Raw genomic sequence first — 26,286 nt, 5'->3', positions numbered from 1 at the left:
GAAATTTCCTATAGGTTTCGGCAACTGGGACATGTTCGAATGGTCGAACAGAATGGCCATGATGCAGACAGATAATAACACTTGAACCGTAAAAACAATATCACAAAAAAAGCCGCGTGGGTGATACTAGCGTTCCATACAGGTATGAAAATTATGCCACAGGTTATAGCCAAGTTCGTCCGATCACTGCAATTTGAAGAATCTCAAACTGTTCCTTAATTCCGATTACTATATGACGAGTTGAGAGGTAACGGCAGCAAAATGTACAGAATGTGTAAGGACTTTAAAAGTCTTATTATGGTAAACATCACCAACAGCCAGCATACACTTTCTCTGAGTTCTTGACAGAAGTTTTGCTTTTTGTGATAGATTGTTTGCATCACAATGAGTCAGTGAAATCCAGCCCGGTGGACTTGAAAGTGCACTTTGTGACCAACAAGAACACTATTGCATATTGCATGGTTATTTACAAGACAGTGGTAAAATACACACTGCTGATCAGAGATGTGAAAACAGTGAATTAGAAAATACATATATATTCGTTTTTGTTTTTTTTGTAAAACCTACAGCCATTATTTAAAAATGTTTGTACTTCTGTCAGTTGCACAGCAATTCTAGAACAAGTTTGGATTTTATACCTTTGTTAGTCGCTCTAAACAGTTGACGTAGCAAGGTACCTTTGTTAGTTGCACTATGGTTCTGTAACAAGTTAGGAATTTGTATACTTGGCAATTGCACTGCAGTTCTGAGGCAAGCTTGGACTTGCACTAAACAACATGGTTTGTTTTAGTTGCACTAAACAACATGACATAGGACAAGGTTAGTAATTTGCATCGAACAACATGATGTAGGACAAGTTTAGTTTTCTTGCACCTTTCTTAGGTGCACTATGGACTTGTTAGTTGCATTTGGTATATTAAACTTTATCACCTTTGCAGGGGTAAAGGTTAAATCTGCCTCAGATTGTCCACCCCAAAGATGGGTATGATTTATTATTACACTAAGGAGCCATTAGTTGTGTATTTGAAGTTGTAGAGTTGCATTGAACAGGGGTCAAAAGTCAAGGTTGCAACAGAGATCCATCTGTCAATTATTTACTACTACTACTACGTGAGACTGCTTTATTAAAAATGCTTTCAATCAAATTAAAGATGGTGACTTTAAACAATCCAAAAGAGTGTGTCCTGACAGAAACCGATTTTTTTAACAAAGTGTTTAACAGAAAACTTGCTAATGGAGATTTAGTGAATTGGAATTACTAGTTTATTCCCCCAGTCAGGGGAATTTTTGTTTTGGGGCCCCTGCTAACTGTTTTGCCTAACTTGAAGTCAATTCAGTGACAATGGATTTAGTGATTGAAATCATGATTATCAGCGGGTTAAAGAACATGAGAACTCAGATGCTCACCTTGATAGTGTTTTAATCTAGAGATAGTTGCTGAAATGGGGAAGATTTATAATTAGTTACAAATTCAAATTGAAAAAGAAGTAAAATACTGGAGGGCTGTGCTTCAAAGAATGATAGTGACAAGCCATCACATGACCTTGCCTTTAGAAGAAAAAATGAACTGTTTGGTTCCACTAGTAATGAAAACTACATGATGTGCTTAGAACTGATTGTAGAGTTTGACACTTTTTCAAAAGCCCACATTGATAAGCATGGAAACCCTGGTCAAGGTAAATCATCATCTTACCTTTCACTTACATTATGTGACAAGTGGATTGAGATAGTGGGTAGAAGTGTTATAGAGTACCTTAAAAGAAGTGAAAACCTTAAAAATAATTTTCAATAATCTTTGATTTAATTCATCCTAAGGTATGTGAATGAATCTGGATATTCTGAAGAACATTTTGTAGATTTTTAAAACCAAGACCATACAGGAAAAGAACTTGTTGATTCAGATTTTGAATCCCTTAAGGCTCATGGCTTATACATTCAGAATCACCACAGACAACCGTTCAATAAAACTTCATTATGTCTGAAGTCTACTATGGATTACAAACTAGATTAAAAGAAACAAATTCATTGATATTTTATCTGCCATACTCTGCCCATTCCCTTAATTTGATGGAATCTGGTGTGGCAGAATGCTATAATATTTTTAGATTATTCTTTGAAATGTTACAAGGCCTCCACTATTTTTTTTATGATTGACCCATTAGTGGAATCGATGCTAGAATAATTTTTCAAGCCTGATGATAAGAACTTCTTCATAAAATCACTGAGCAAAACAAGATGGTAGGAAAGGGAAGAAGCATGCAAAAGGCTTAACAGAGATTTTGAGGCAATTGCAAAGGCTCTCAAAAGTTTGACTAACACCCAAGATGAAAATGAAAAAACAAAGAACAAAGCCAAAGGGCTTTTAAAAAGATTTCTTTGCACTGATACTTCATTTTTGGCAGCCTTATGGGAGTGACTGATATTCACAACAATAACTCTTTTAATGAAAAGACTCAATTGTGCCAAATGATTGTAGCTACAGTTGTGATGATGTACAATTCTCTGATTGCATTTGTGGATGAACTGAAAGTCTGTTTAAATTCTACAAGATGGCTGGTAAAAAAAAACTAAAGACTGTCCAAGCTATTCATGAAACTGAATTTGATGGTGAATGTGTAGAATTTAGGCCTAAAAGATCAAGAAAAATGAAGAAATTCTTTAATGAATCTGACTCATATGAACCAGGAGAGAAGGAGGAAGAAAACACCAAACATAGTATTCAAAAACGTGTTGATATGATCATTAATAAGCTTTTTTATGACTTGCGCAAGATAATCACGTCTGGAGTTTCTCAGCAGATTCTCCTGCTTATCAAATTTATGCAGCTTGAATGCTGGGGAAATCACCACAACAGCCTCTTTGCAGAAAATTTATGCAACTGGCATTAAAGAATCTTCATTTATTGTTGAGCGTCTTCATTTAAAAGGACTTTTAACTCAAGACAAATTAGACAATGCCAGTGCTAATTACTATCACAGCTTAACAGATTCTAATAATAAGAAATCTTCAGGACTTATATCATAAGTATTTGCCTTAATGTGTATTTATGTACACCAGCAACAAACTGCGTAGCTGAAAGATCATTTTCCACACTGTCAAAAATCAAAAATTATTTGAAATCTACTCTTACTCAGAAGAGATTGGTTCATCTAACTGTTGTAGCAAACGAAAAAGACCTGATTATGAAACTTGACATGATGTTATTAATGATTTTGCTCATATCAAAACAAGATATAAGCAGTTTTGATGTACTACAGTTTCACTTGTTTTACAAATTTCACACAAGCAAGTTAGCTTTTTAGTAATATAACTCTTTATTGTACTAGAAAATTGTTATCTCTTATACCTTTTACACCATGTTTTTAACGGTTGATTTTATCTTTGTAATTATGGTAGCAAAGTATAAAAAGTTAATGTAGTAAGTATACAGTAGGATGTATTGGTATATAACTTATCTATGTTGTTTCAAAATTTGAAAGAAAATTATTACAAACCTTGATAATTTATGAAGGTAATTTAGTAGGATAGTTAGAATAATGATGGTTAAAAATTGGATCAAAAAGGAGGACAGCCAAGAGGGAGGGATGAGATGAATGGGGTGGTAGTGGTGGCAATTTTGCCTAAGCCTATGGGCGCAAAACATGTAAATCCAGGTCTGTTTATATATAATATTATATGTAATCATTCAAAGTAATCATGGTTTTGATAGATTTTTTTAAGAATTGCAATAAATTGTTACTCTTGTTTTCTCAAAAGAGAATAATAATTTTGAAAAACTTCTTTCCACTCTACAAATGTAGTATTTTATTACTATACTTCAGTTTTTCTTAACTAATTTTTTTTTTAAATAAAATTTTCTGAACAATTTTCTTCATAATTTTGCATGAAATTAAAAATAAAATGGTAAGAAAAACAAATTGATTGTAAACACAATTGTAAAGTTAGAATTACATCTAATCAATTTCATTTAAAAACAGAGGTAATAAAAATTTATTTATCCTGTATTATAATTAATTTTTTTTATTTTTATTACAGTATATGTGTGACAGTTGTCGTGCTGAATGTTCATTTCCGTTCACCTCAGACTCATAGGATGGCACCATGGGTCAAAAGAGTGTTTATTCATATTTTGCCTCGCCTGCTGGTCATGCGAAGGCCTCAGTACCAGTTTGAAACCACAAGGTAAATGATTCAAATGTTAATAATTTTGTGATTAGTATTTATTTTCAGTAAATTATTTTATTTACTATTAATTACTATTTTAAACTTTCATAAAATACACATAGCATATGTACAATAAGAATAATGGAATTCTTATTACATTTAAATATATAACACCAAAGACATAATACGTTTATTCCACTAAGATTAGCTTAGTCCTGAGAACAGAGATATAGATGTGAAAACACAATACAACCAATTATAGTGAAACCAGAAAAAAGAGAAAAGTTGTATGCTGTATAACTCAAACTAGCATACAGCATATAATTTAAAAAAATATATTTTTGAACCTTTCCAACCACAATAGAATATAATACAGGAAAAATACTTTTATAATGTTGTTGCACTGCAACTGATGTATGCTAATAGAACCTATGAAATAGAACTTGAATATAGCAAGAAAATGTGTATGAGTACTAAGTTAACTTTTCACAGAAATAGGATAAACACTATTAAAAATAATAAAATGGCACTTTTATCATAATAAGAACATTCCGTCCTTTCCAACTGGTTAAATTAATTACTTAGTTGTGGGATGAAATCTAAATAAAAAAAATTTAATTATTTAGAATTAACCGATTAATACAAATGCTCGAATGCTAGTTTTGATTGCAACGATAAATGATTGATACCTGTTCTTTTTCTAGGTTAAAGTATTCTCATTCTTACAGATTTAGTTGTCATCAAAAGTTTATTTCATGTGAATAAAAGGAATTAATTTTTATATTAGTTTATAATATTTAGGATCAAAGGAAAAAGGCAGATTATCCTACAGTTGTTTAAAAAAAAAAAATTACTTCATCCCTTTTTGTGTAGTGGATTTTATTAGAATATTGTGTACATTAATAAAAGCTGACCTACTTTTTTACATACTTGTAATTCCACAACTATACATTCCATTCCTTTTACACAAAACTTCATAACCATCCAATATATATAGTATTATACCTAAAATAAAACCAGAAAGAATGCAGCCTCTGAATATAAAAATATAATTTTTCTCTGAGCAAAAATCATTTTTCTTTTGTATTGGTTCTTTAAAAACTGATTAGTATACTTAATAATTTTTTTGTAAATAGTTGTGTTTCTTAAACAACCAATGAGATCAAATCAGTCATAACTGGTTAGTTAACTAACCAGTTGTTTGCAAAGAATTAAATTAATTTGTAGCAAATATTTGTCAACAAATCATTTCATTTTGGTAGAAAAATCAAAGCATAGTGCTATTAACAATTTTAACTTAAAAATTTTACAACTCATAATATTAACCTGTAGATATTCAAATACAATGATATTCATACTCTCCCATTACTTTTTTGTTAAACTTTTCATGGTTTTTGGATAATATAACAACTTTTTTTAATATTTTTCCACCATATCTATTATTACGGTAAAGTTTTCAAGTAATTTCTTTTTGAAATAACTGTGTGTAGATGTTTAAAACAATAACTCTTTCCCAGTAGAATTTCTGCATCATTATTTTTAATACAATATATTTTATACAAAAGAATATACTTTAAAAAACATATTGCAAGATGTATTTCATAACCAACATCAAAGATTTCCCCAAATCCCTAAATACAAAATGTGAAAAAATCAACAAAGTCAGTAACTTTAAATATTTTCAAGAAGAAACCAAATCAATGGTTTGACAAAGAAGTTAATCAAACAAGAATAAGAAAAATGGGACTAGCCCACAACTAACAAAAGGAATATATCTCAACATAAGACATTATCAGACATTAAAATGTAGTAATTAGTAGAGTAATACAGTACCATGGTTGTCCAGAAGGCCTACCTAAGGCACAAATCAGTATGCATCTTCAATTTAAAATTAGGTAGAATAAATACAATAGAAAAAAAAATAAAATTGTAAGAAAATCCTAAAAAAAAATAAAAATAGAAGAAAACAAATAAATACAAATTCCCATATTCTATCAAATATAAATGTCTAATTTTCTGTGAATTTTCAAGTTTTAGCTTCACTTCAAATGAATGTTTTTCTCTTTTTGTCTATGGAAGTTCAATAAAAACCTCACCTTCATATGAATACCATACATACATACACAGAATACGTAAAAAATGGTCCTCAGATGAAATTTCCTTTATGGAGTACTTTGTATTACACCAACCAGTAAAATGGTAATAGGAATTAAAACGTTCATGATATCTGAATTTTTCTTCTTTATTTTTTATTTCAATGAAAAGTCAGCTTGAAAATGTTATTTTCTAACAAATAACAATAATTACAAAAAGGCTGTTTTTGATTTCTTTAATTTAGGTGATAAATGAAAAATTATCTCTTGAAATAAACTACTGCGCAGCTATCAGATTCACACCTTTTCCAATTTAAAAAACAAACCATTTACCCCATCATACATATAGAATATTTGGGAGGTCAAACTTAATGGTCTGTTTCATCAAATAAACAAAAACGTTCATCTGGACATATACGCTACCTTGCTTCATCTTTTATCTGCCCTCATTTTAAGTTTTTTCAATAGAAATTTATATCATAAGAACAAACTAACCCATTTAAATGAAAGTTAGTGTACTACACAACTACATCTTTTACAAAATAAAAACTTTGAAAAACTAAAATTTGAAAATTCAAAAATGGCAGTGATTTAAATTTTTTAATCATTAATAGCTCTGTAATTAATAATTTTATTTAATTATTTTTTATTAAATAAAATGTTAAGTCTTTTATTTATTTATTTTATTTCCCTTATGTGTACATTGCAATGTTGTGAACTAGCAAACAATAAACCCCCCCTACGGCTCGATGTGATGAGGATATTTATGAGATGTTGTCTTATATAGACTCAGGCCAACCATTCCTGAGACGTGTGATTAATTGAACCCCAACCACCAAAGTACATCAGTACTTTGTTAAAGTGAGATGCAGGTGAGACGTGCATGCAGTTCCTTCAAGAACAATTACAGCCATTACTTGAAGATGTTCCTCTTGCAACACGACGCCGGATGTATTTCCAGCATGATGGCATGTCTCCACATTTCTCTCATATTGTTTCTGCCTACTTAAATCAGCAATTTTCAGATAAATGGATTGGTCAAGGTGGTTCACAATCCTAGCCACCCAGATCACCAGATCTTATATACGGATTTTTATATATGGGGTTGGATGAAGTGAAATGTTTATAAATTGAAAGTAAATAAATGAGAGGAGTTACTTGCTCATATTACTGATGCTTTTGCGCTGTTAAAGAACAGCCCCGATGAACTAAAAACAGCAATAAATCACAAACGTGCAGCCTAGTGCATTAAAGTAAGTGGTTTCGAAAATTTATTGTAAATTTTATCAATTTTTTCCAGTTAAATTTAGCTTTGTATTGCTCTAAATAAAGGTCCATTTTATTTAACAGCTGTTATTCAATTTATGTTTTCTTTATTTATATAGTTTTATTTAGAATTAAATCTCCTAGAATTTTATTAAAGACTTTTTTTCTGTTTATTGGCTATTTAACAAAGTTATTACTACAAGTCAAACGTAAAAACGTGTATGTTTCACCGCTTTTCTAAAAAAAATACATAAGGTACAGTTCTCGTTTTTTTCAATTTGTCATTTTGAATTTCTGTCGTGTTACTCATTTTTCTCAATTTGTCAGATTGAATTTCATATGAAACCAACAAATTAACTTAAATTTTTGCGTCCCAAGAATTTCTGTATGGCTTCAATCTGGGCGAAATTTTTCGCCAGCCGTAACTCGTTAACGAAGCGTTTCTGGACTTATGTTTATATGTATTTTTTTCTTTATTTTTACATGTGGAATGAGCTGCCAAAGTAAATGCATAACCTGGTAAATCACTATGTATAAAGTGTCACGTGTTATCGATTCGATAAGAAAATTGAGACACAGCACACATTCCTGCAGATGCAATTTATTTAGTCTACAATAACTTAGTATGTACAAAATAAGTACAAAAAAAATAAATATAATATAAAATAATATAATTATAAAAGAAATACGAATTTGTCGTAAATACAGTTCTGATTTTACTGTCAACTTTAAAATAGCTAGTAAAAATTAATAAAAACTGAACTGTCGTTCCGTGAACATATGTTTAGTTGCACACTCAATTTATTTTGCGAGTATTTTGTATTAAATTACAATTTAGTAAATTTAAAGTCAACATTTTTTTTATCTACGTTGCAATTTTCTATAATATAAAATAAGTTCAAAGGAAATCATGTTTAGTTGCTACTAAAATTAACCGCTCACAAAACGCATATAAAAGACAAAATATTAAAACTATTGCTCAAAATCTCTGAATAAATCACGTAACTGTGAGAGGACTGGAGACGTAATCTAAGAAAATTAAAATAATGGAATTAAAGAAACAGTTTTTAAAAAGCATCGTTTTATCCAATCACATATGAAAGAAATGAGTTTGAAAATAGAGCGAAAATGGAAATGGCTGGCGAATTTTGAACTATCATTACAGTTATATTTTCAACACTCTTGGAAGATGGAAGTTTTTCTTCCAGCATTAATTAATTAGACAACTGGCAAAAAATATGATATTAGGCAGTTACTTATTATTGGCAAAAAACTTTCTTATGCTGTAAAAGTGCTGATTCGTTTGTAATAAAATTTAGAAAATTAGTTGGTGAAAAAGTAATCTCTAGACCAAATTTACGATATTAACGAGACATATCACAATTTTAGAATACTTCCAACAAAAGCTTAGCCCACACTAAAGAAACTAGAGTTCTGAGCAGTGGCGGCTCGTAGTTAAAATTAGTAGGGTTGCTGCTCCAGAAAATTTTTTTCTGGGCCTTTTCAAGGCCACGGTTAAAGTTTTCTGTAAAAATAAAAGAACCCGAAATAATGAATCAAATAGAATAGCTGGAAGCAGGATAATAACATAATTCTTTACTTTATCACATTCAAGAATATGGTACACGCAGTGTAAAAAAACTACCTTCCACCAGCACACCAGGATCGACACTGCAAGAGCAACTGCATTCTCTGTCCCTCGCAGCCTCGCTTGCAGCTTCCTAAGTGCGCATACGCACAACAGCCAAATACCACGCCGCTGGAACTGTGAAGCCCACAGTTCCATACAAAGATTTTTGTATATTTTTCATAAATTGGAGGATGGCTACTGACATTAAGCTTAAGGATTATATATTGTACAATTATAAAGAAAGAATTAAAGAAAAAAGGACTCATTATATTAAATGTTATCGATAATATCAAGTGGAAATAGGGGGTGCTGCAATTCCACAGTACCTATTCGCGAGCCGCCACTGGTTCTAACTAAGTAAAGAACGAATTACAGTTTCTTGTTATTATACGGAAATCTAAAAGGCCCAAGACTTTCAAAAACATGCTCTTCAAGGATTTTTGGCTCCTTATTCTCGTCAAAAAAGTGCAGGTATGGGTCAAAGATCAACCAAGGGAAATATTATTCCTTCAACAAAAAAAACAAACAAATGTAGGTGGACTATTTTAAAAGAAACTTAGGTAATCTTAAGTTTAAATTTTATTTAAATAATTTAATATATTCTATTTCCACCAAACGTATTAAAAATATCAGTTTAAATTTCAGTAATCTGAGTTTTTTTTTGTAATCCGAGAAGCTTGCGATATACATTAACTCGGACTAAGAAGAATTTACTGTACATATAAAACTGTGATCAATTGACGACAAAGCACATTTTTATATCTATACCCGTTTTCAGTAACAACATAAAATTTTTCTTAAACTTTTTAGAAAATAAAATGAAAAATGTTTAATAAGATCCTATCCACCAATAGAATTTTAAGAAGTTCTTCTTAAATATGAAGTTGTTGAGATAACCCTTTCTAGCCAATTCGGAATTGAAAGCAAGGTATCTCAATTTGAATTTTGTCGGTCATTATATTGAAACAAAAATGGTTAATTTACATAACTTTATAAAAATCTGCAAATTTCCTTTGTTTTAAAAGAAAAAAGATTATTTTGATATAAACATTATGTTGCATAATCCTCTACTGCATATGAATATCATTATATTCCGATAAATTAAACAGTTTCTGTTGACGTAGAGATTTTGCAATATTTACTTGATAAAATTGGTATTATAATATGTCAGTTTATAATAAAATTAATTAAGCATTACTTGTTACATTATAATATGACATAATACATTACGCTAGATCATGTTTACATGTCACACGTAGTTTGAATTTACGTTAACCGGTCATCGGGAGTCAGAATCAATACTGTATTTCTCAAATGGAGCTATATCCATATTATTGTACATTTTAATTTGAAAATTGTGCTAAAATGTAATTTAGTACAAATATTTGTTGAATTCAGAGAATCACAAAATCTGTTTTATACTTTTTCAGTGAAACTACAAGTATTACTTAACTACATCGAAATTACATGCCGCCGCGTAGACTGATCATCACTATTTCAATCCGTTTTCAACAACGAAACATAAGCCTCTTTGTTTTTTGTATTTTTTTGAAAAATGATGCATATGATAAAATTTTACCATCCAATAAAATTTATAATTCTTAATGTCACATAATATGAGAAAACATATCATTCAAATCGAGTTCGGTGACGGAAATTCCACTAGAATTTGTTTTCCAGAATATTCTTTTCTCCTCCAAAGGAGCAGGCAAACGCTGCATGAAATTTAATAATTTATGTGTGACTACGCTAGCTAGCCACACTAAAGTTTGGAATCGTAAAACGATATTCCACTTTGAAAAACTTTTTTTCACCATATATTCAATTATAAAATTTACTTTAAAAACAAAATTATTTAAGAACAGAAATTGTAGGAATTTAAGAAAATACAACGAAAGAAATTGGAAATTTTTTTATCGAGTTGAAAATAAAGTATGTTATTTCACTAAATTTTACAAAATACTCTTACAATGTCCGTGGTGGAGCAGTACCACCATCTCTTCCTTTCATCCGGGAGGTTCTAGATTAAAATTCTGGAATTTTTTTTCGCATTTACAAAATTCATTTCTTATCACTTAAAAAAAGGGAAGGCGATGGTAAAAAGGTTTCCTTCTCCAGGACATGTCACCTTGTGAAGTTAACAATAGATAGGACACCGGTGTACAACCCACCGGGTTGGTCTAGTGGTTAAACTCGTCATCGCAAATCAACTGATTTCGAAGTTGAGAGTTCTAAGGTTCAAATCCTAGTAAAGGCAGTAATTACTTTTATAAGGATTTGAATACTAGATAGTGGATAACAGTGTTCTTTGGTGGTTGAGTTTCAATTAACCTCACGTCTCAGAAATGGTCGACCTGAAACTGTACACTTCATTTACATTTATACATGCCATCCTCATTCATCCTCTGAAGTATTATCTGAAAGGTAATTACTAAAACTAAACAGAAAAAGAAAGAGAGAATACCGGTATACAACACACTAGTATACATGATACTGACAAATAAGAAATAAATTGGTGTCAAATGGCATAGATGACGAGTAGAGCGCAACCGAATTCTGCATCTCTACGGTGTCTTTCTGTCACAAGTTGGTACAACAAACTGTTTACTAAATTTCAGAAGGGCATCGTGCTAAATAGGAACCAACATACAAATACATTTCTAGCGTGCCACAACCTCGTTTCTTTACATACATTGTGGCACAAGGAAACGAAAAATTTTGAAGTAACGCTTATAAAAGTAAAAAAAAAAATGAATTTACAAGTTTTGTTATTGAAAAAAAAAGTAAATTACATGCCATTAAGTGTCCCAACGCAAAACTTTTAATTTCTAAAAAAATGTCCATAAAATGACGGCCATTCGAACGTACACATTGAAGAAATTGTTCAATTTTTCTCAAATGTGCAAGAAATTCTTAAATTTTTATAAAATTTACGACAAACTCTTTAATTCTTCTCTAACTTGGGAGAAATTTTCTACTTTTACTCAGATTTGAGAGAAATTCTTTAATTAATCTCACATTTCTGAGAAATTCTTCATTTTTTTTTAAAAGTGCGAAAAATTCTTAATTTTTCTAAAATTTGCAAGATTCTTTCATTTTTATCTAATTTGCGAGAAATTTTTTACTGTTTTTCTCAAATGTGCGAAAAATTCTTAAATTTTTCTAAAATTTGCAAGAAATTCTTTCACTTTTATCTAATTTGCGAGAAATTTTTTACTTTTTCTCAGATTTGCGAGAAATTCATTATTTTTTTTATAAATTTGCGAGAAATTCATTATTTTTTTTATAAATTTGCGAGAAATTCATTATTTTTTTTATAAATTTGCAAGAAATTCTTTAATTCTTCTCAAATTTGCGAGATATTTTTTAATCTACCTCAAATTAAATTTTATAATTATTCGGATATTTGAGAAAAATTCTATAATATTTTTCAAATTTGCTAGAATTTCACTAATTTTCTCAAGATTAAACATTTTTATGTTATAGCATTTGTTAGTTTCTTGTGTGAATCCTGGTCAGATATGGTATATTAAAATATTCACTTTATCCATCATAAAAAAATAAATGACTGACATGATTATAACTGAATATGAACATACAGACAAACAAAATAAATAATAATTTACTTGTTGGCAAAATAAATTGTTAAGGAAAACAAAAGAATATATTCGAAATTTGTTTTTATGTATTTTAAAAATGTTACAACTATAAAGAGGACTTTTTGAATGAAAATTTAAAAACAAAGTTTGCTTTTCAAATAAATCATAAAAGAAGATAAAACAAGAAATGTAAAAATATTGAAATGAAAAAAGAAAAACTAAATGTAGTGTTACTAAAGTTAACTGTATTTATTGGCTGGAAAAGTCAAAAGAAAAAACTGTTGTCAGGAAAATTTAAGATTTCGTATTCTCAACAAAAAAAACAAGAAAACAGAGATGAAATATTAATATACTAAAATGAATTGGAATACTGAAACACCTAAAAAAATGTTTAATAAAACTTTTCTTTTGTTTTGAATTGTATTAAAATTTCCTCTGCTAGATAGAATACAATTTAGTTTTTCAGGAGCATGTAACAGCTAAGATAAATCAAAACAGATTTTACATTCCGTAATAATACTTAAAGTTCAAGAAGATATTGTTCAGGATACATTAGTGATAATTGCTTTGCTTTTGTTAAAGGAAATATAGCCCACTGTCTCTTATTAACTGAATCAGTAACATACCAGCCAACTATTGTCTGAAAAATAGCTTGTTAATTGCAGTTTTATTCATTTCCCTTAATACATTTCACTTAGAAAAACCGTTACTATTATCCAAAGATTAGCCATACACATGCAATGCAATTTCTCACTCTAGAATAAAACACACTTAGAGAAATATATTGATCCTAGCAACCATCTGCTTTTAGCCACTAACTTTAACAAATTATTTTATAAAAAATCTCTTTCTGAACAAATATTTCAAACAATTTTTGTTTTTTTATTTAAACTAACAAAATTTATCAAATTATTTTTACATAGTTTGTTCAAAAAGAGTAATAAAAATTAACTAATGAATCTTGGCTCTCTAATAAGTTATAAAATGAATGTCAGATGTCTTACTTATTAGTAAGGCATAAAAGAATTTTACCTACCTATTAGCCAACTGTTTATTTTTTTGTTAGAAGTTATATTATCTGATAAACTTTTTTTATTTTTCAAATAAATTTTGTCAAGAAATAAAATTATATCCATCTGGCTACAGTTAGAGCCACTGTTTGAACTTACCAACTACCAAAACAAGTCTCCTTTTTATTATATTTAGCATAACTTTTGTGTATCAGAAGTGAAGTTTTAGATCAAATTAATTTTATATGAGTATTCCATATACTTATGGAGCTGCTAAAATTGCCTAACTGGAGATTGAAACATCCATGTGCCCTACTCTCCAGTTACCTATTTCCAGAGGTATTTATTTTTATGGGCATCCTTCTCCTTCTTTCATCCTTCTCTATTCCTAACTACAACATCCTTCCACTAATCAGTGTATATTTTCCTTAGTCATTAGTTTAACACTTCCAATATAACACTTTAAATTCCTGCATTCTATTCAAAAGTCCAAACCAGTTAAGTCTTTTGTTTTATCCTTTTTTACAGACTCCGTAACTCCATCTTATATCATAATGTTTTACTCCATCTTTCATATTTTAATAAGATGATGCTTCAATTTTTTTTTTTTTTGGTTAGTAAATTCATCACATAGGCTTAAGGCTTGTTCAAGGAAATATGATATGAAATATTTATAATGTAAGAAATATGCCAAGCCTAACCAGAATTCAAACTTCTGGATGAAAGAAAAATATGCTACTACTCTATCACAGACATTGGCAATTTCATCTTCCATGTTCATTTTATTTGTAAGATCTGATTTGTAATTTAGGCGACCTAATTTCTTGGTTAACTACCATTTTTGAATATTTTATTATTTAAGCAATTTAGTACGTTCTGCCAAAAGGTGACCTTGGACATCTATATTATTACCTTTTCGTAACTCTTTTCTTATCAAAATTATGTTACTCTTTTCCATAATCCATTATTATTTTCTTATCTTAGTTATCTGTCTACTCTTATGGTTCTCCTTCATTGTCTACAATTAATCAGAAAATAAATGAAGCTGTAATGGCTGAACAGGCGACTTTATCTTTTACTTTTAGTGGCTCACATGCAGTATGTAAACAGTAAAATGCAGTAGGTATACTCAGTAAAATTTTATTTAAAAATATCACACATTTCTCAAAAATTTGATGATACATTTTAAAAATAATTTCTTAAGAATATAGTCAATCAATCACAATAAATAGCATAAATAATGTTATATAAATTTTTTAATTTCAGATTCAATTCTGGAGGTATGATGATGCGATCTGTACGTGGCAAAGAACTACAAAGTTGTTTCTACCCATTTCAGACAACTCAAAGCGATGATGAGCTTGTCCATAGTAAACATGACTTACCACGTTCTAGAACTATTTCAAAAGAAGATCTTTCTCCTGGAAGGTAATATTTTATAATATTTAAATAATTCAGTACTTGTTTAATATTTGTATTTTTTTAAACATTACTATTAGTAGATTATTTATAATTAAATTTTGGTAGCATCATGCACTTTTATTAATTAAATATTCATTTTCTTTTAAATCCTGATCACTCCTCAATAAATTCGTATCAACACCATTATTTTTCACTGAATACTGATAAAATTTATTTATTTACTATTTTTTTTTTAACATCTTTGGAAACATTGCTACAATATCATTATCAACAGTAAGTTATCTTTTTAAATTGTATTTTATTTTTCAAAACTGTTTACTTGATAATGCCAAGAATTAAATACTTTTTTATATATAATGCAGTGCCTTATATTTAATGAATAAATAAATAACTGTTAGTATCTATATTTAGATTTTGTTCAAGATTTTTTTTTAAACAGTAGCCAGTTGTTTATTATAGTGGAATCCTTGCATAGTTTTTTTTTTACTTTCAGAGTGATAGATGAAATGGGAAAATTATAAACTGCGGAATTCATGAACATTACTAACATACACTAAAGTATATATGGAAAACCAAGTGAAGCCTAATTACTCATATAATTTTGCATAAAACAAAAAAATTACCATTCTGTTATTTTAAAACTACTGAAGGAGAAAGACAGTGCGTTATATTCGATTGAAATGTAGTTTTATGAGCTGAGTAAGTGTGTGAATATTTTTTTAACAGAATACAAAATAGAAAATTTGGCTATAAAAAAACTTAAAAGATTTACGAATATATTCAAAACTCATAAAACCTGTTAAAAGACGTTTTAAGATGGGCACCACCAGGGCAACATTAACCCCACTAATGAAGGAGCTAGATTAGCAGCTATGTAAAGCTCTACTGGAAGAATAATTTCCATATAATTGAAAGAAAATTTTAATATTTTAAACGTTTATTCCGATATTTTAATCATCATTTGTTGCATTTTACTTATTGAATTACAAAATTTACTGTCATAAAATTTTTGATATAACATATTTTATTAATTCTGTTATACTGTGTTAAAGTTTAACAGATGGAGGACCATTTGGTGGTAGTTGTCAGATACACGGACCAGTAAGTCTACTCTCAGGTGAATCAGAAGAAATCACATTATCTGCATTAACAACAGAGGACAGCAAAAGCCCTGTCCTTCACAATCCTGCCTTTTCGCATAGCGCTTGTCCACCTGTAATGCACAAATCATGCTTCTGTGTTCGATTTATTGCAGAGCATACCAAAATGCAAGAGGATTCTACTAAAGTAAGTTATTATAATTATTTAAATGTTCGATTAATATTTTAAGTAGATTAAGTAGAAAGATGCTTGTATTTTATATCCCATGGCCAATCTTATTAATAGCTTTTATGTTGATAGAAGTAGTTATGAGTTTATTAACAAGAAAGTATAGTAACAAGAAATGTAAAACACATTGGCTTTTCTTAAAGATCTATTTTAATTGAATAATATGGCACTCAATTTTACAAGTACTAAAATATTTTATTAACATTCATGTTAAACATAAACTACATTACTCTTGATAGTACCTCATTTTTATAAAATTTATTCATGTACCCAAGAAGCATCACTCTGGAAAAGAAAAGCAGTTACATTCTGGTTTAAGTTTGAATATAGGAACATTTTTATATCTCATTCATATAAGCATTTACATAATGACGATAATTAAATATATTAATTGAAAAAAAGGAATTTTCAAGATTTTTTCTAAGTTGATATTCTAACACACTTTTTTATCACTTTCTAAACACATATTTTCTTTCAAAAAAAAAAATCAGAGCAATAACATTAACTCTGATGCTAATGTTATAAACATAACATTATCATCATCAGTGCCCTGAGGTAGATAATCCCCACGTCCGGAACACAACATCTACGTTCCACGTCCAGGGCGGCAACAGCTGTACTTATGTACAATACATATAGCTGGCTAACGGAGCTCCAAGTAATTTCCTTGGATATGCTTTTCTTTTGACCTGTTTCCACCTTCAGGTCACCATCTGGATTGGAATTTACGGCCACCTGCAGGATATGTACTACTAATGATTTGGAAATGGACTCACACCATATTTAGAGCAGGCGATCTGGCGGCCGGGGTCAATGTTATTGCAGGTGTAACAGAGATCCTTCCGTTGTCCACATGCCCCTTGCGATGGCAAGCATGTAGCAATGGTGCCCATGTATGTCGGTGCATGGGAGCTCTGAAAGCTTCGGTGAGTAGGAGCCTGGAGTCAGTGCAGAGATTGCGCATCCGCTCTCTGGCAGGACATATGCCGGTTCCACCGGAGTACCGGATTGGACCTCCAAGGTTGGTAGCCCTGGAGTGGGGGTTACCCCGGCGGCTAACCTTGCTACTGAAGGGATAAACAACATAAGTAATCTTGAACAACAATCAAACGTGGCAGAGGGTTCACAAAAACACCCTCGTTTAGAACCGGCTGTTTCGCCCGAGGCGAAACGTCGTAAGAGTGCAGAATCTCGAAGAATAGAAGTTGAGGCCAGAAAAAGCTTGCAAAAACCTTTTTCAAGAGCAAGGAGAATTGGTTGTACGTGTTGATCTCCATGGCACACTCAACACCTCAAGGGTGTTGTGGTCTGTTGGGATCTATTAAACTGTTCAGAGCAAGAAATTGTTGAAGAACTAGCAGCACAAGGAGTAATAGAGTGTCGCCGATTGAACATGAGAAGGAATGGCGAAGTCCTTTCTTCGGCATCTCATGTTCTCACATTTAACCGGCCTACTTTGCCGGAGAAAGTTAGAGCGGGAATACATCGATTGGATGTGCGGGCATTTGTACCGCAGCCACTGAGATGCCACAAGTGCCAACGTTTTGGCCATACCTCTGTAAGATGTGAGAGACCGCAAATATGCGTGTGCGGCGATGAGTTACATGGGGGAGAGCCATGTAAAGAGCCTCCCACATGCATCAATTGTAAAGGAACACATTCTTGTAGATCCAGGAACTGTCCTGTCTACAAAGACGAGGTAGCTGTGCAGGAAGTTACTTGCAGGAAGGTAGCTGTGCAAAAGGTCAGCTACTTCGAAGCAAAGAAGATTGTAAATGCCCGCAGACCTAGAGCGACAACAACCTATGCTCAGGCTGCGACTGTTCCTGCTCCTGCTCCAATTGCTGTAGATGAGACACAAATTATAAACAAACTTGCGCCTACTTTGGCTAACATGATTGAGAGGATCATCGAAAACAAGATGAAGCCTTTCAGCAGCAAAGAATTTGTTAAGCCAAAGATAGTAGTACAGCCTGCTGAAGATAAATCTATAAAAATGAAAGTTGCTCCTGTAGAGAAGAAAACGGACGCCAAACCAGAATGTCAAGTCCGTCTCAGCGAGATTCTTCAGGATAAGAAGAAAGAGTGTGTTATGGAGGCTGCCAAGCCTCCTGCAACTGAGGTGGCCTCTAAACCACAGAGGCCACAAATATCCACACAAGGGAGGCGAGTGTCCCCCCCTTCCACAGGCGGTGACCGGTGCTGCTCCCGTGTCAGGGGTCGGCCAGGTTGCCGCCTCTCAATCGGCGCCTGAAGCCGGCGCCGATCCATGTCCGTCGTCGTCGGCGGCTTCGGTGGTCTCCGATTTGGAGACTGGAAGCTATACGGGCGACGACGCTCTCCGCGAACACGAGACTGTTCGCAGCATGGAGAAGAAAAGAAAAAACGGCTGGCCGAAAGGGAAACCTAGGCTATAATTTAATTTAACATCAGCGAGTCGATTGTACAATGGAACATCAATGGATGTTTTTCAAACATCCATGAGCTCCAACGCTTGGTACATGATGTAGACCCGATTTGTAAATGTCTGCAAGAAACGCATCTCAGCCGAAATGAAAATTTTAAATTAAAAGAATATGATACATTTCGGCGAGATCAACCGCCAAATATAAGAGTTAGAGGTGGAGTAGCCATACTAACATCGACCAGAGCTACCACCGAAGCTGTTGATCTAAATAGAAACCTGCAAGCGGTCGCCATTAGAATGAAGCGTCCGCTTCAGGTCACTGTTTGCAGCATGTACTTGCCGAATTTTGATTGGAAGGAGGATGACATAGCGCGACTAATTTCTGAGCTTCCCCCACCTATTTTACTGGTGGGTGATTTTAATGCTCATAATTCTCTTTGGGGATCGGACCGAGTAGATCCCCGTGGAAGAGAATTGGAAAGGTTCCTGATGAATTCTGAACTTATGCTTTTAAACGATGGGTCAGGAACCTTTTTCAATGCCAGAGATGGATCGACGTCCTGTATAGATCTTGCACTGATAAGCGGATCGATAGCACCAAGGTACAGCTTCCATGTTTTAGACGATTTGCATGGAAGCGATCATTTCTCGGTGCAAATTGTAACTGATGTTACAAGAAAAATATATCCCATCTCTAAAAGATGGTTGTTTGAAAAGGGAGATTGGACGAGCTTCACAGCTAGAACGATACTCCCTGAAACAACTGGAGTTATCGGGGACGATGTCGACTTGAGTCGGCATCGAGATTCATTCCCAAAACATCTGGGAAACTTACGAAACGACCCGTTTCATGGTGGAACGATGAAATAAGTGAAGCTATTAAAAGAAAGAAAAGGGCGTATAACACCTTTAAGAAACGTCCTACCACAGAGAATCTTATTGCCTTTAAAAAATACGTCGGCATACGGCGTATGCAAAACGTCTCATGATAGACTCGAAGAAACGATCCTGGCAGCAATACGTGTCATCCATCGACAGAACCACTACTGCATCAGATGTTTGGAGGAAAGTGAAGGCGATTTGTGGGCGAAAAATTTTGCTCCCATAACTAGCCTTCAAGATGAAGACGAAATTAAGGACACTCCAAACGAAATCGCAGAGTTATTATCCAATCACTTCGAGAAAGCCAGCAAAACGGCTAACTACGAAGAAGATTTTTGAGCGAAAAAAGAAGAACTTCAGGGTCTACTAAATTTCCGTACTGAATATAATTACTCATATAATGTACCATTTAAAATAGAAGAATTCATGAAAGCTTTGGAGAAAGCAGGCAACACAGCTTCTGGTCCGGATGAAATCCATTATAATATGATCAGGCAGCTGAATACCACTGCAAAACGCAGACTGTTAGAACTATATAATCAAATATGGCGGGATGGAATGTACCCACAGCAGTGGAAAAAAGCTCATGTTATTCCAGTACCAAAGAAAAATAAAAATTTAACAGATCCCAATAGCTATCGTCCTATCTCCTTGACGTGCGCTATGGGAAAAATGCTCGAAAAAATGATTAATAATCGACTCGTCTGGGTTTTGGAAAAAGAAAACCTGATATCACCATATCAAGCAGGTTTTCGGCAATACCATTCTACCACTAAACAAATGATCAACTTAGAGAACATTATATATAACAGCTTTATTATAAGGAAACATTGTGTTGGAGTCTTCTTCGATCTACAGAAGGCTTTCGATGTGACCTGGCGACATGGTATAATGCTCCAGATACATGAATGGGGCATTCGCGGCAATCTGCCAGTATTGCTCAGCAACTATATGAATGACCGTACCTTCCAAGTACGTGTCAACAATGAATATTCATCTGAAAGAATGTTGGAAAATGGCGTACCACAAGGTTCGCCGTTGAGCGATACCTTGTTTACCATCGCCATTAATAAATTGATATTAGCCATTCCAGTAGAAATCAGCAAAAGCGTCTATGTTGATGATTTGGCAATTGTGTATGCCAGCAACAAGACTGCTATGGTGAAGTACAAATTGCAACGGGCGATTAACGCTCTAAATGAAGTTGCGAGGAATAATGGATTCCAATTTTCACCAGAAAAAACGTGTTGTGTACACTTCTGTAGGAAGAGAATTCCTCATCAAAGTCCTATGTTGAGAATTGACAATGATCCAATACAATATAAAGACAACGTGAGATTTTTAGGACTAGTATTGGATAAATCCCTTACGTGGGGATTACATATACAGGACTTGAGTGATAGAGGCAAAAGAGCCCTAAACATTATAAAATGTTTATCGAACTTAAATTGGGGCTCAGACAAAGAGACATTATTGAGATTGCATAAGGCATTGGTTCAATCAAAACTAGACTACGGATGTATTGTATATTCATCCGCTAGGAAGTCCCATTTAAGAAAGTTAGACGTTATTCACAATAACCGAATAAGATATGCAACAGGCGCTTTCCGCACAAGTCCGGCGACTAGTCTAATGTCTGAAGCCGGAATACTGCCGCTACATTATAGAAGAGAGATCCTTTTGCTAAGATACGTAGCAAATATATGGGCTTTTCCTGACCATAGAAATAATAAACTTTTCATGAATCATCCTATGGCTGCAGTATACGAACGTCGTGCTACCTATTCCAGACCAGCCGGAATTAGGTACCACGAATTAAGAAGAAAATACGAAATTGCTATTCCTGAGACACTAGCAATTTCCACAAAAGAAATACCGCCATGGCTTTTGCCAGCGGTAAATACAAGGTTGGATCTCTCTCAGGAAGAAATAAAAAAGAAGCCAGCAGTGATCATCCAAAAGGAATTTTTTGCCACCGTCAGTAACTATGAAGAACATATCAGTATTTATACTGACGTTTCTAAAACCGAACATGGTGTTGGATGCTTCATATATGTAAATGGAGAGGCCCACTATTGGAAACTGCCAGATATGGCCAGTGTATATATGGCAGAACTTACTGCCATTCAGCAAGCTCTTTGGTACACAGAACACTATTGCGAAGAGAGAGTGCTAATATGTTCCGATTCTCTAAGTGCACTTGTTCCAATTAGGAACAAAAACATTAAGGATCTCCTAATTTCAAACATCCTGTCCATTTTATACATTTTAAAGCAATGAGGACAGCGATGTGTATTTATATGGACTCCAGGGCATGCTGGTATTACAGGTAATGAAAGCGCAGACGAAGCTGCCAGAAAGGCAAAAGTATGCGATGATTTGGATGCATTTCCTGTAAGAGTGGTAGATGTTAAAAACTGTCTAACGAACATAGTAAGAAACAAGTGGAATACTGATTGGAGGAGTTTAAATACAAAATTAAACTCATAAAAACTTCTCCATATAAATGGAAAAGCGACTTTAAGTTGACTCGTCGTGAACAAGTATCTGTGACCAGACTTAGAATCGGTCACACGCAATTGAAAAATTCATATTTGTTAACCGGCGAAGAGAGACCAATGTACAGTGTTTGCAATAAAACACTTACAATTAAGCATCTAATAGAAAAGTATACAATATATGAGGAGCTCAGAAAGAGGTTCCGTCTGAGAAGTGACATTACTGCTGATCTGGATAATGGAAATGAAGAAAAGATAGTTGCATTTTTACACGCCAGTGGACTTCTTAGACATCTGTAAAAGTTGAAAAATTTTTAAAGCTGTGTGTGTTAAAGAATCTCTAAGTGGAATTCTTTATGTATAGGGAGTCTCGAAGCGTGGCACGTGTAGTGATGGGAGGTAGCCCTCTTGCCTAGGCCATCCTGGCTCGTCTGTATTCAAGAGAATTCCTCATCAAAGTCCTATGTTGAGAATTGGCAATGATCCAATACAATATAAAGACAACGTGAGATTTTTAGGACTAGTATAGGATAAATCCAGTGAGTCGGGGTGTGGCCAATGATGGCATGGGGGACCCTCAAGGGTAAACTGAGGGCGCAAGGCTATGGGTAAGCGTAATGGATGCCTGTAGCCTGTTTATAAGGAGTCAACTGCCACAGCATTCTGGCGCGACTAATATACTGCTTCACAGCGGTTCTTGTCGCCCCGAGGGTGCTTAAACAAACTATAAACGAGACAGGTAGAAGAAAGAAACGGTATGATAAGTTGTATTCTTAATTTCATGGTCTTTTTGAGAATCTCATCTCAAATTTTAATATCCCTTTTACATCCCGTAAGTGTTGCTTTGTCTTGTTGTTGTGTCTTAATGTTTTTTATGTTGGTTGTGTTTTTAAATAAAATGTAAGGGCCCTTTACACCCTTACATATGACGATCCTGATGGTGATACTAATTTCTTTTAAAGAATGTGACGAGGGCTAATGACCCTAGCAGTCGAAGCCCGTAAAAATTCAGAAAAAAAAAATCATCAGTATCAGTTTATTGCCATATCTTAGCATCAGTTATGCTATTTAGCATGATAAATGATGCTAAAGTAAATATATCACCAATGCCAATAGCCACAAAAACAACTGAAAGTATTGCAAAAAGTTATTAAAATTTAATTCACTTTCACATTCAAAAATTAATAGTTTTACACTCTAAAATTAATAGTCGTAAATTAATAGTCTTAATTAAATTAATTTAACTATATTTGGTATTGTGATATTTTAAATACATTTTTACTTAGTACCATTAAAAATTGCATTTTTATCTCCATCTTATGGAAAAATATAGAGGTACTTCGATATACAATACTGTTAAAATTTTTAGATTATAGTTACTTCAAATTTGTATTCTAAAACAATCTAAAAAATTAAGATAATTTGTAATCAGCTTAAACAACAGTTTTAGTTTACATTTCTTTATATAGATTTTTTTAATACAATGTCCTTCAAAGTAATCAACATTTTTATACAGAAATTTCTGCACATTGTAAACCTTACTGCTATTGTCTATTTACTGTTATAGAAGAGCAAAGTTCATTTTTGGAAGAACTTAATTCAAGAACTATACTATAGTAGACACTTTAGGAAAAAGCGTAAAACCTGAGTTGCGCAAGCATTTTGTTTGGTTGATTTATTTTTTAGGATTTGCTAGTCCAAGTTGAAGCGTGAGAAAGATTCTCCAAGACCTTACATTTTCCCATGAAGTCCTACTGTGGTCTAATAATTAATCAAAACTTGTCACCTACAACAAAATTTGTTGTAGGTGTGTCAGCAGGCAGTATTACAAAGAACGATTGATAAACAGATCTGTTAACCTTAGAAAAAGTATTCCTTTTAGTCCACTTCTGGATTTCTTCCATTATTATATTTTCTACTACTTTTGTCTTATTGGTAGGAATCCATTACTCAGGTTCGTTATACCGGTCTTGTTACAATATTTTAACCTTCTGATTCTTATCTCAAAAAGATTTCAAAGCATTCTTTATTCCATCCACCTACAGCGGTGTGTAGGATTTCAAATCAGATTCAGTGTGATCTGAAAGGGAAATGTCCCTTTCTAATAATAAACTGGATAATACATTCTTCTTAACCGAATTATATTATCGTTACACAATTCATGTATAACCATATTTTAATTTAACCATATGCACAAATTATTAACTCTTCATCGACTCCATACATACAAAGCAACATCATAAATATTTATTAAGAACTCATTAATTTAGATTAAATGCAGAAGTATGTAGTTATAAAATAACTTATTCCAAGTAGTACAATTTGAATTCAAGCAACCGGATGAAATTAGATAGCAATTTAATAATTGGAAATATTTATAACAGACTTCCTGATCAAGTCAAAGATATGACTGGTAGATCATTTTTTTATGTGTAAAATTATATCTATAATAAAATAAAATATAAATAAATGTAACTATATGAGGGTAGTCAGTTTCTTCTGCATACAGATTTAAATTCCATTACAAGTTAGGAATTTTAGTTTTGTAGTTGATTTTAATCAATTGATTTAATTACTCTTTAGTTTTTATTTGTTTCATTGAGAATAACAGTGTATAAGTAAAAAAAAGAGTGTTGTACTTCAAAGTTGGTGAAGATACCTGGGTCCATCTGGCCCAATGGATCGACGATGTAAGCATCCAATAATAGTGTCCCTGCCTAGGGTTACAGGTGGCAGTTATCCAACAACCTCAAAGGCAGACAATATGTATATATATATATATATATATATATATATTTATAGACAATATTATGATTTTATATATATATATATATATATATATATATATATATATATATATATATATATATAAAATCCAAACTTAAGTTATTTAGTTAATTAATAAATGCATGGTTTATGTTTCATTCAATCTTGAACCTAATAAATATTTTTCCCATTTTTTATCAGTCATTTTGTCTATTTGTCCTTCTCACACTTAGTTCATGGATGAAAGGTATATCTGATTATCTGATTTTCATGAAACTTGTTGAAAACTATAATCTTGGTATAATTTTAACTAACTAATTATGAAATAAATTTGATGAAGACACATCTCTCTTTTGAAGGACCCTGGCCCTATGTACACAAATAACATTAACTAATAATATAACCAATAGCTTACATTAACAAATTATATAATAAATGATCTTCAGTTAAAAAATAAATTAATAAAATGAAACTAAAATATTAATAAAGAATTTTGTAACTTATTATGCTTTTCTATTTCAGGTTAAAGAAGATTGGAAATATGTTGCGATGGTTCTTGACCGATTGTTCCTATGGATATTTACATTGGCAGTTCTTGTCGGAACAGCTGGTATCATACTACAAGCTCCTACATTATACGACGACCGGATACCAATTGACAAAAAATTTTCGGAATTTGCAACCACGACCGTCGTTCGTTGCCCTCCCCCTCAGTAACAAACAATAAATTTTCATTACACCCTTATCTATTTACATAATAAGTAAATGCTAAAATTTGGAAATAATTTGTTTTACTTCCAAAAGTAATGCTAGTTTCAACAAAAAAGAATGTTAAACAACTACTTAGAATTATGTTTTTCAAAAAAGAATGAGAAATATTCTCTTTTTTCCACCTTGCTAGCAGTTGGAATCCCCTAGATCTCTACATCCCCTCATTCTTGTGAGAATAATATTGATTAATCACAATTAAAGCTCTTTCAGTTCATAAAATTATCATTTCTATAATTTTATTTATTTCTTCAGAACAACAATTCGGTCAGATCAGGATTCAAAACTTTAGTCTTTGGTGTTCTTTGGCGGTTAAGTTTCAATTAACCACATGTCTTAGAAATGGTCAACCTGTGACTGTACAAGGCTACACTTCATCTACATTCACTTATATCATCCTCATTCATCCTCTGAAATAATACCTTATGGTGGTTCTGTAGGCTAAACAGAAA

General features: G+C 32.3%; 1 protein-coding gene across 1 annotated transcript in view; it reads left to right on the top strand.

Moving 5' to 3' along the window:
- Nucleotides 1-25,783, top strand: part of LOC142329803 (acetylcholine receptor subunit alpha-like) — a 178,605-nt gene extending 152,822 nt beyond the window's left edge. Inside the window, exons 4-8 of the mRNA XM_075374621.1 lie at nt 4,036-4,182; nt 5,392-5,441; nt 15,073-15,190; nt 16,237-16,471; nt 25,589-25,783. Of these exons, the coding sequence (XP_075230736.1) occupies nt 4,036-4,182; nt 5,392-5,441; nt 15,073-15,190; nt 16,237-16,471; nt 25,589-25,783 (745 nt within the window). The remainder of the gene's footprint in view (nt 1-4,035; nt 4,183-5,391; nt 5,442-15,072; nt 15,191-16,236; nt 16,472-25,588) is intronic.
- The last annotated feature ends 503 nt before the right edge of the window (nt 25,784-26,286 follow it).

Source organism: Lycorma delicatula, chromosome 9 (assembly GCF_047948215.1).
Source record: "Lycorma delicatula isolate Av1 chromosome 9, ASM4794821v1, whole genome shotgun sequence".
NCBI classification, from domain to species: domain Eukaryota; kingdom Metazoa; phylum Arthropoda; class Insecta; order Hemiptera; family Fulgoridae; genus Lycorma; species Lycorma delicatula.
Note: the sequence above shows the minus strand (reverse complement) of the source record. Positions and strands in the feature narration are given on the sequence as shown.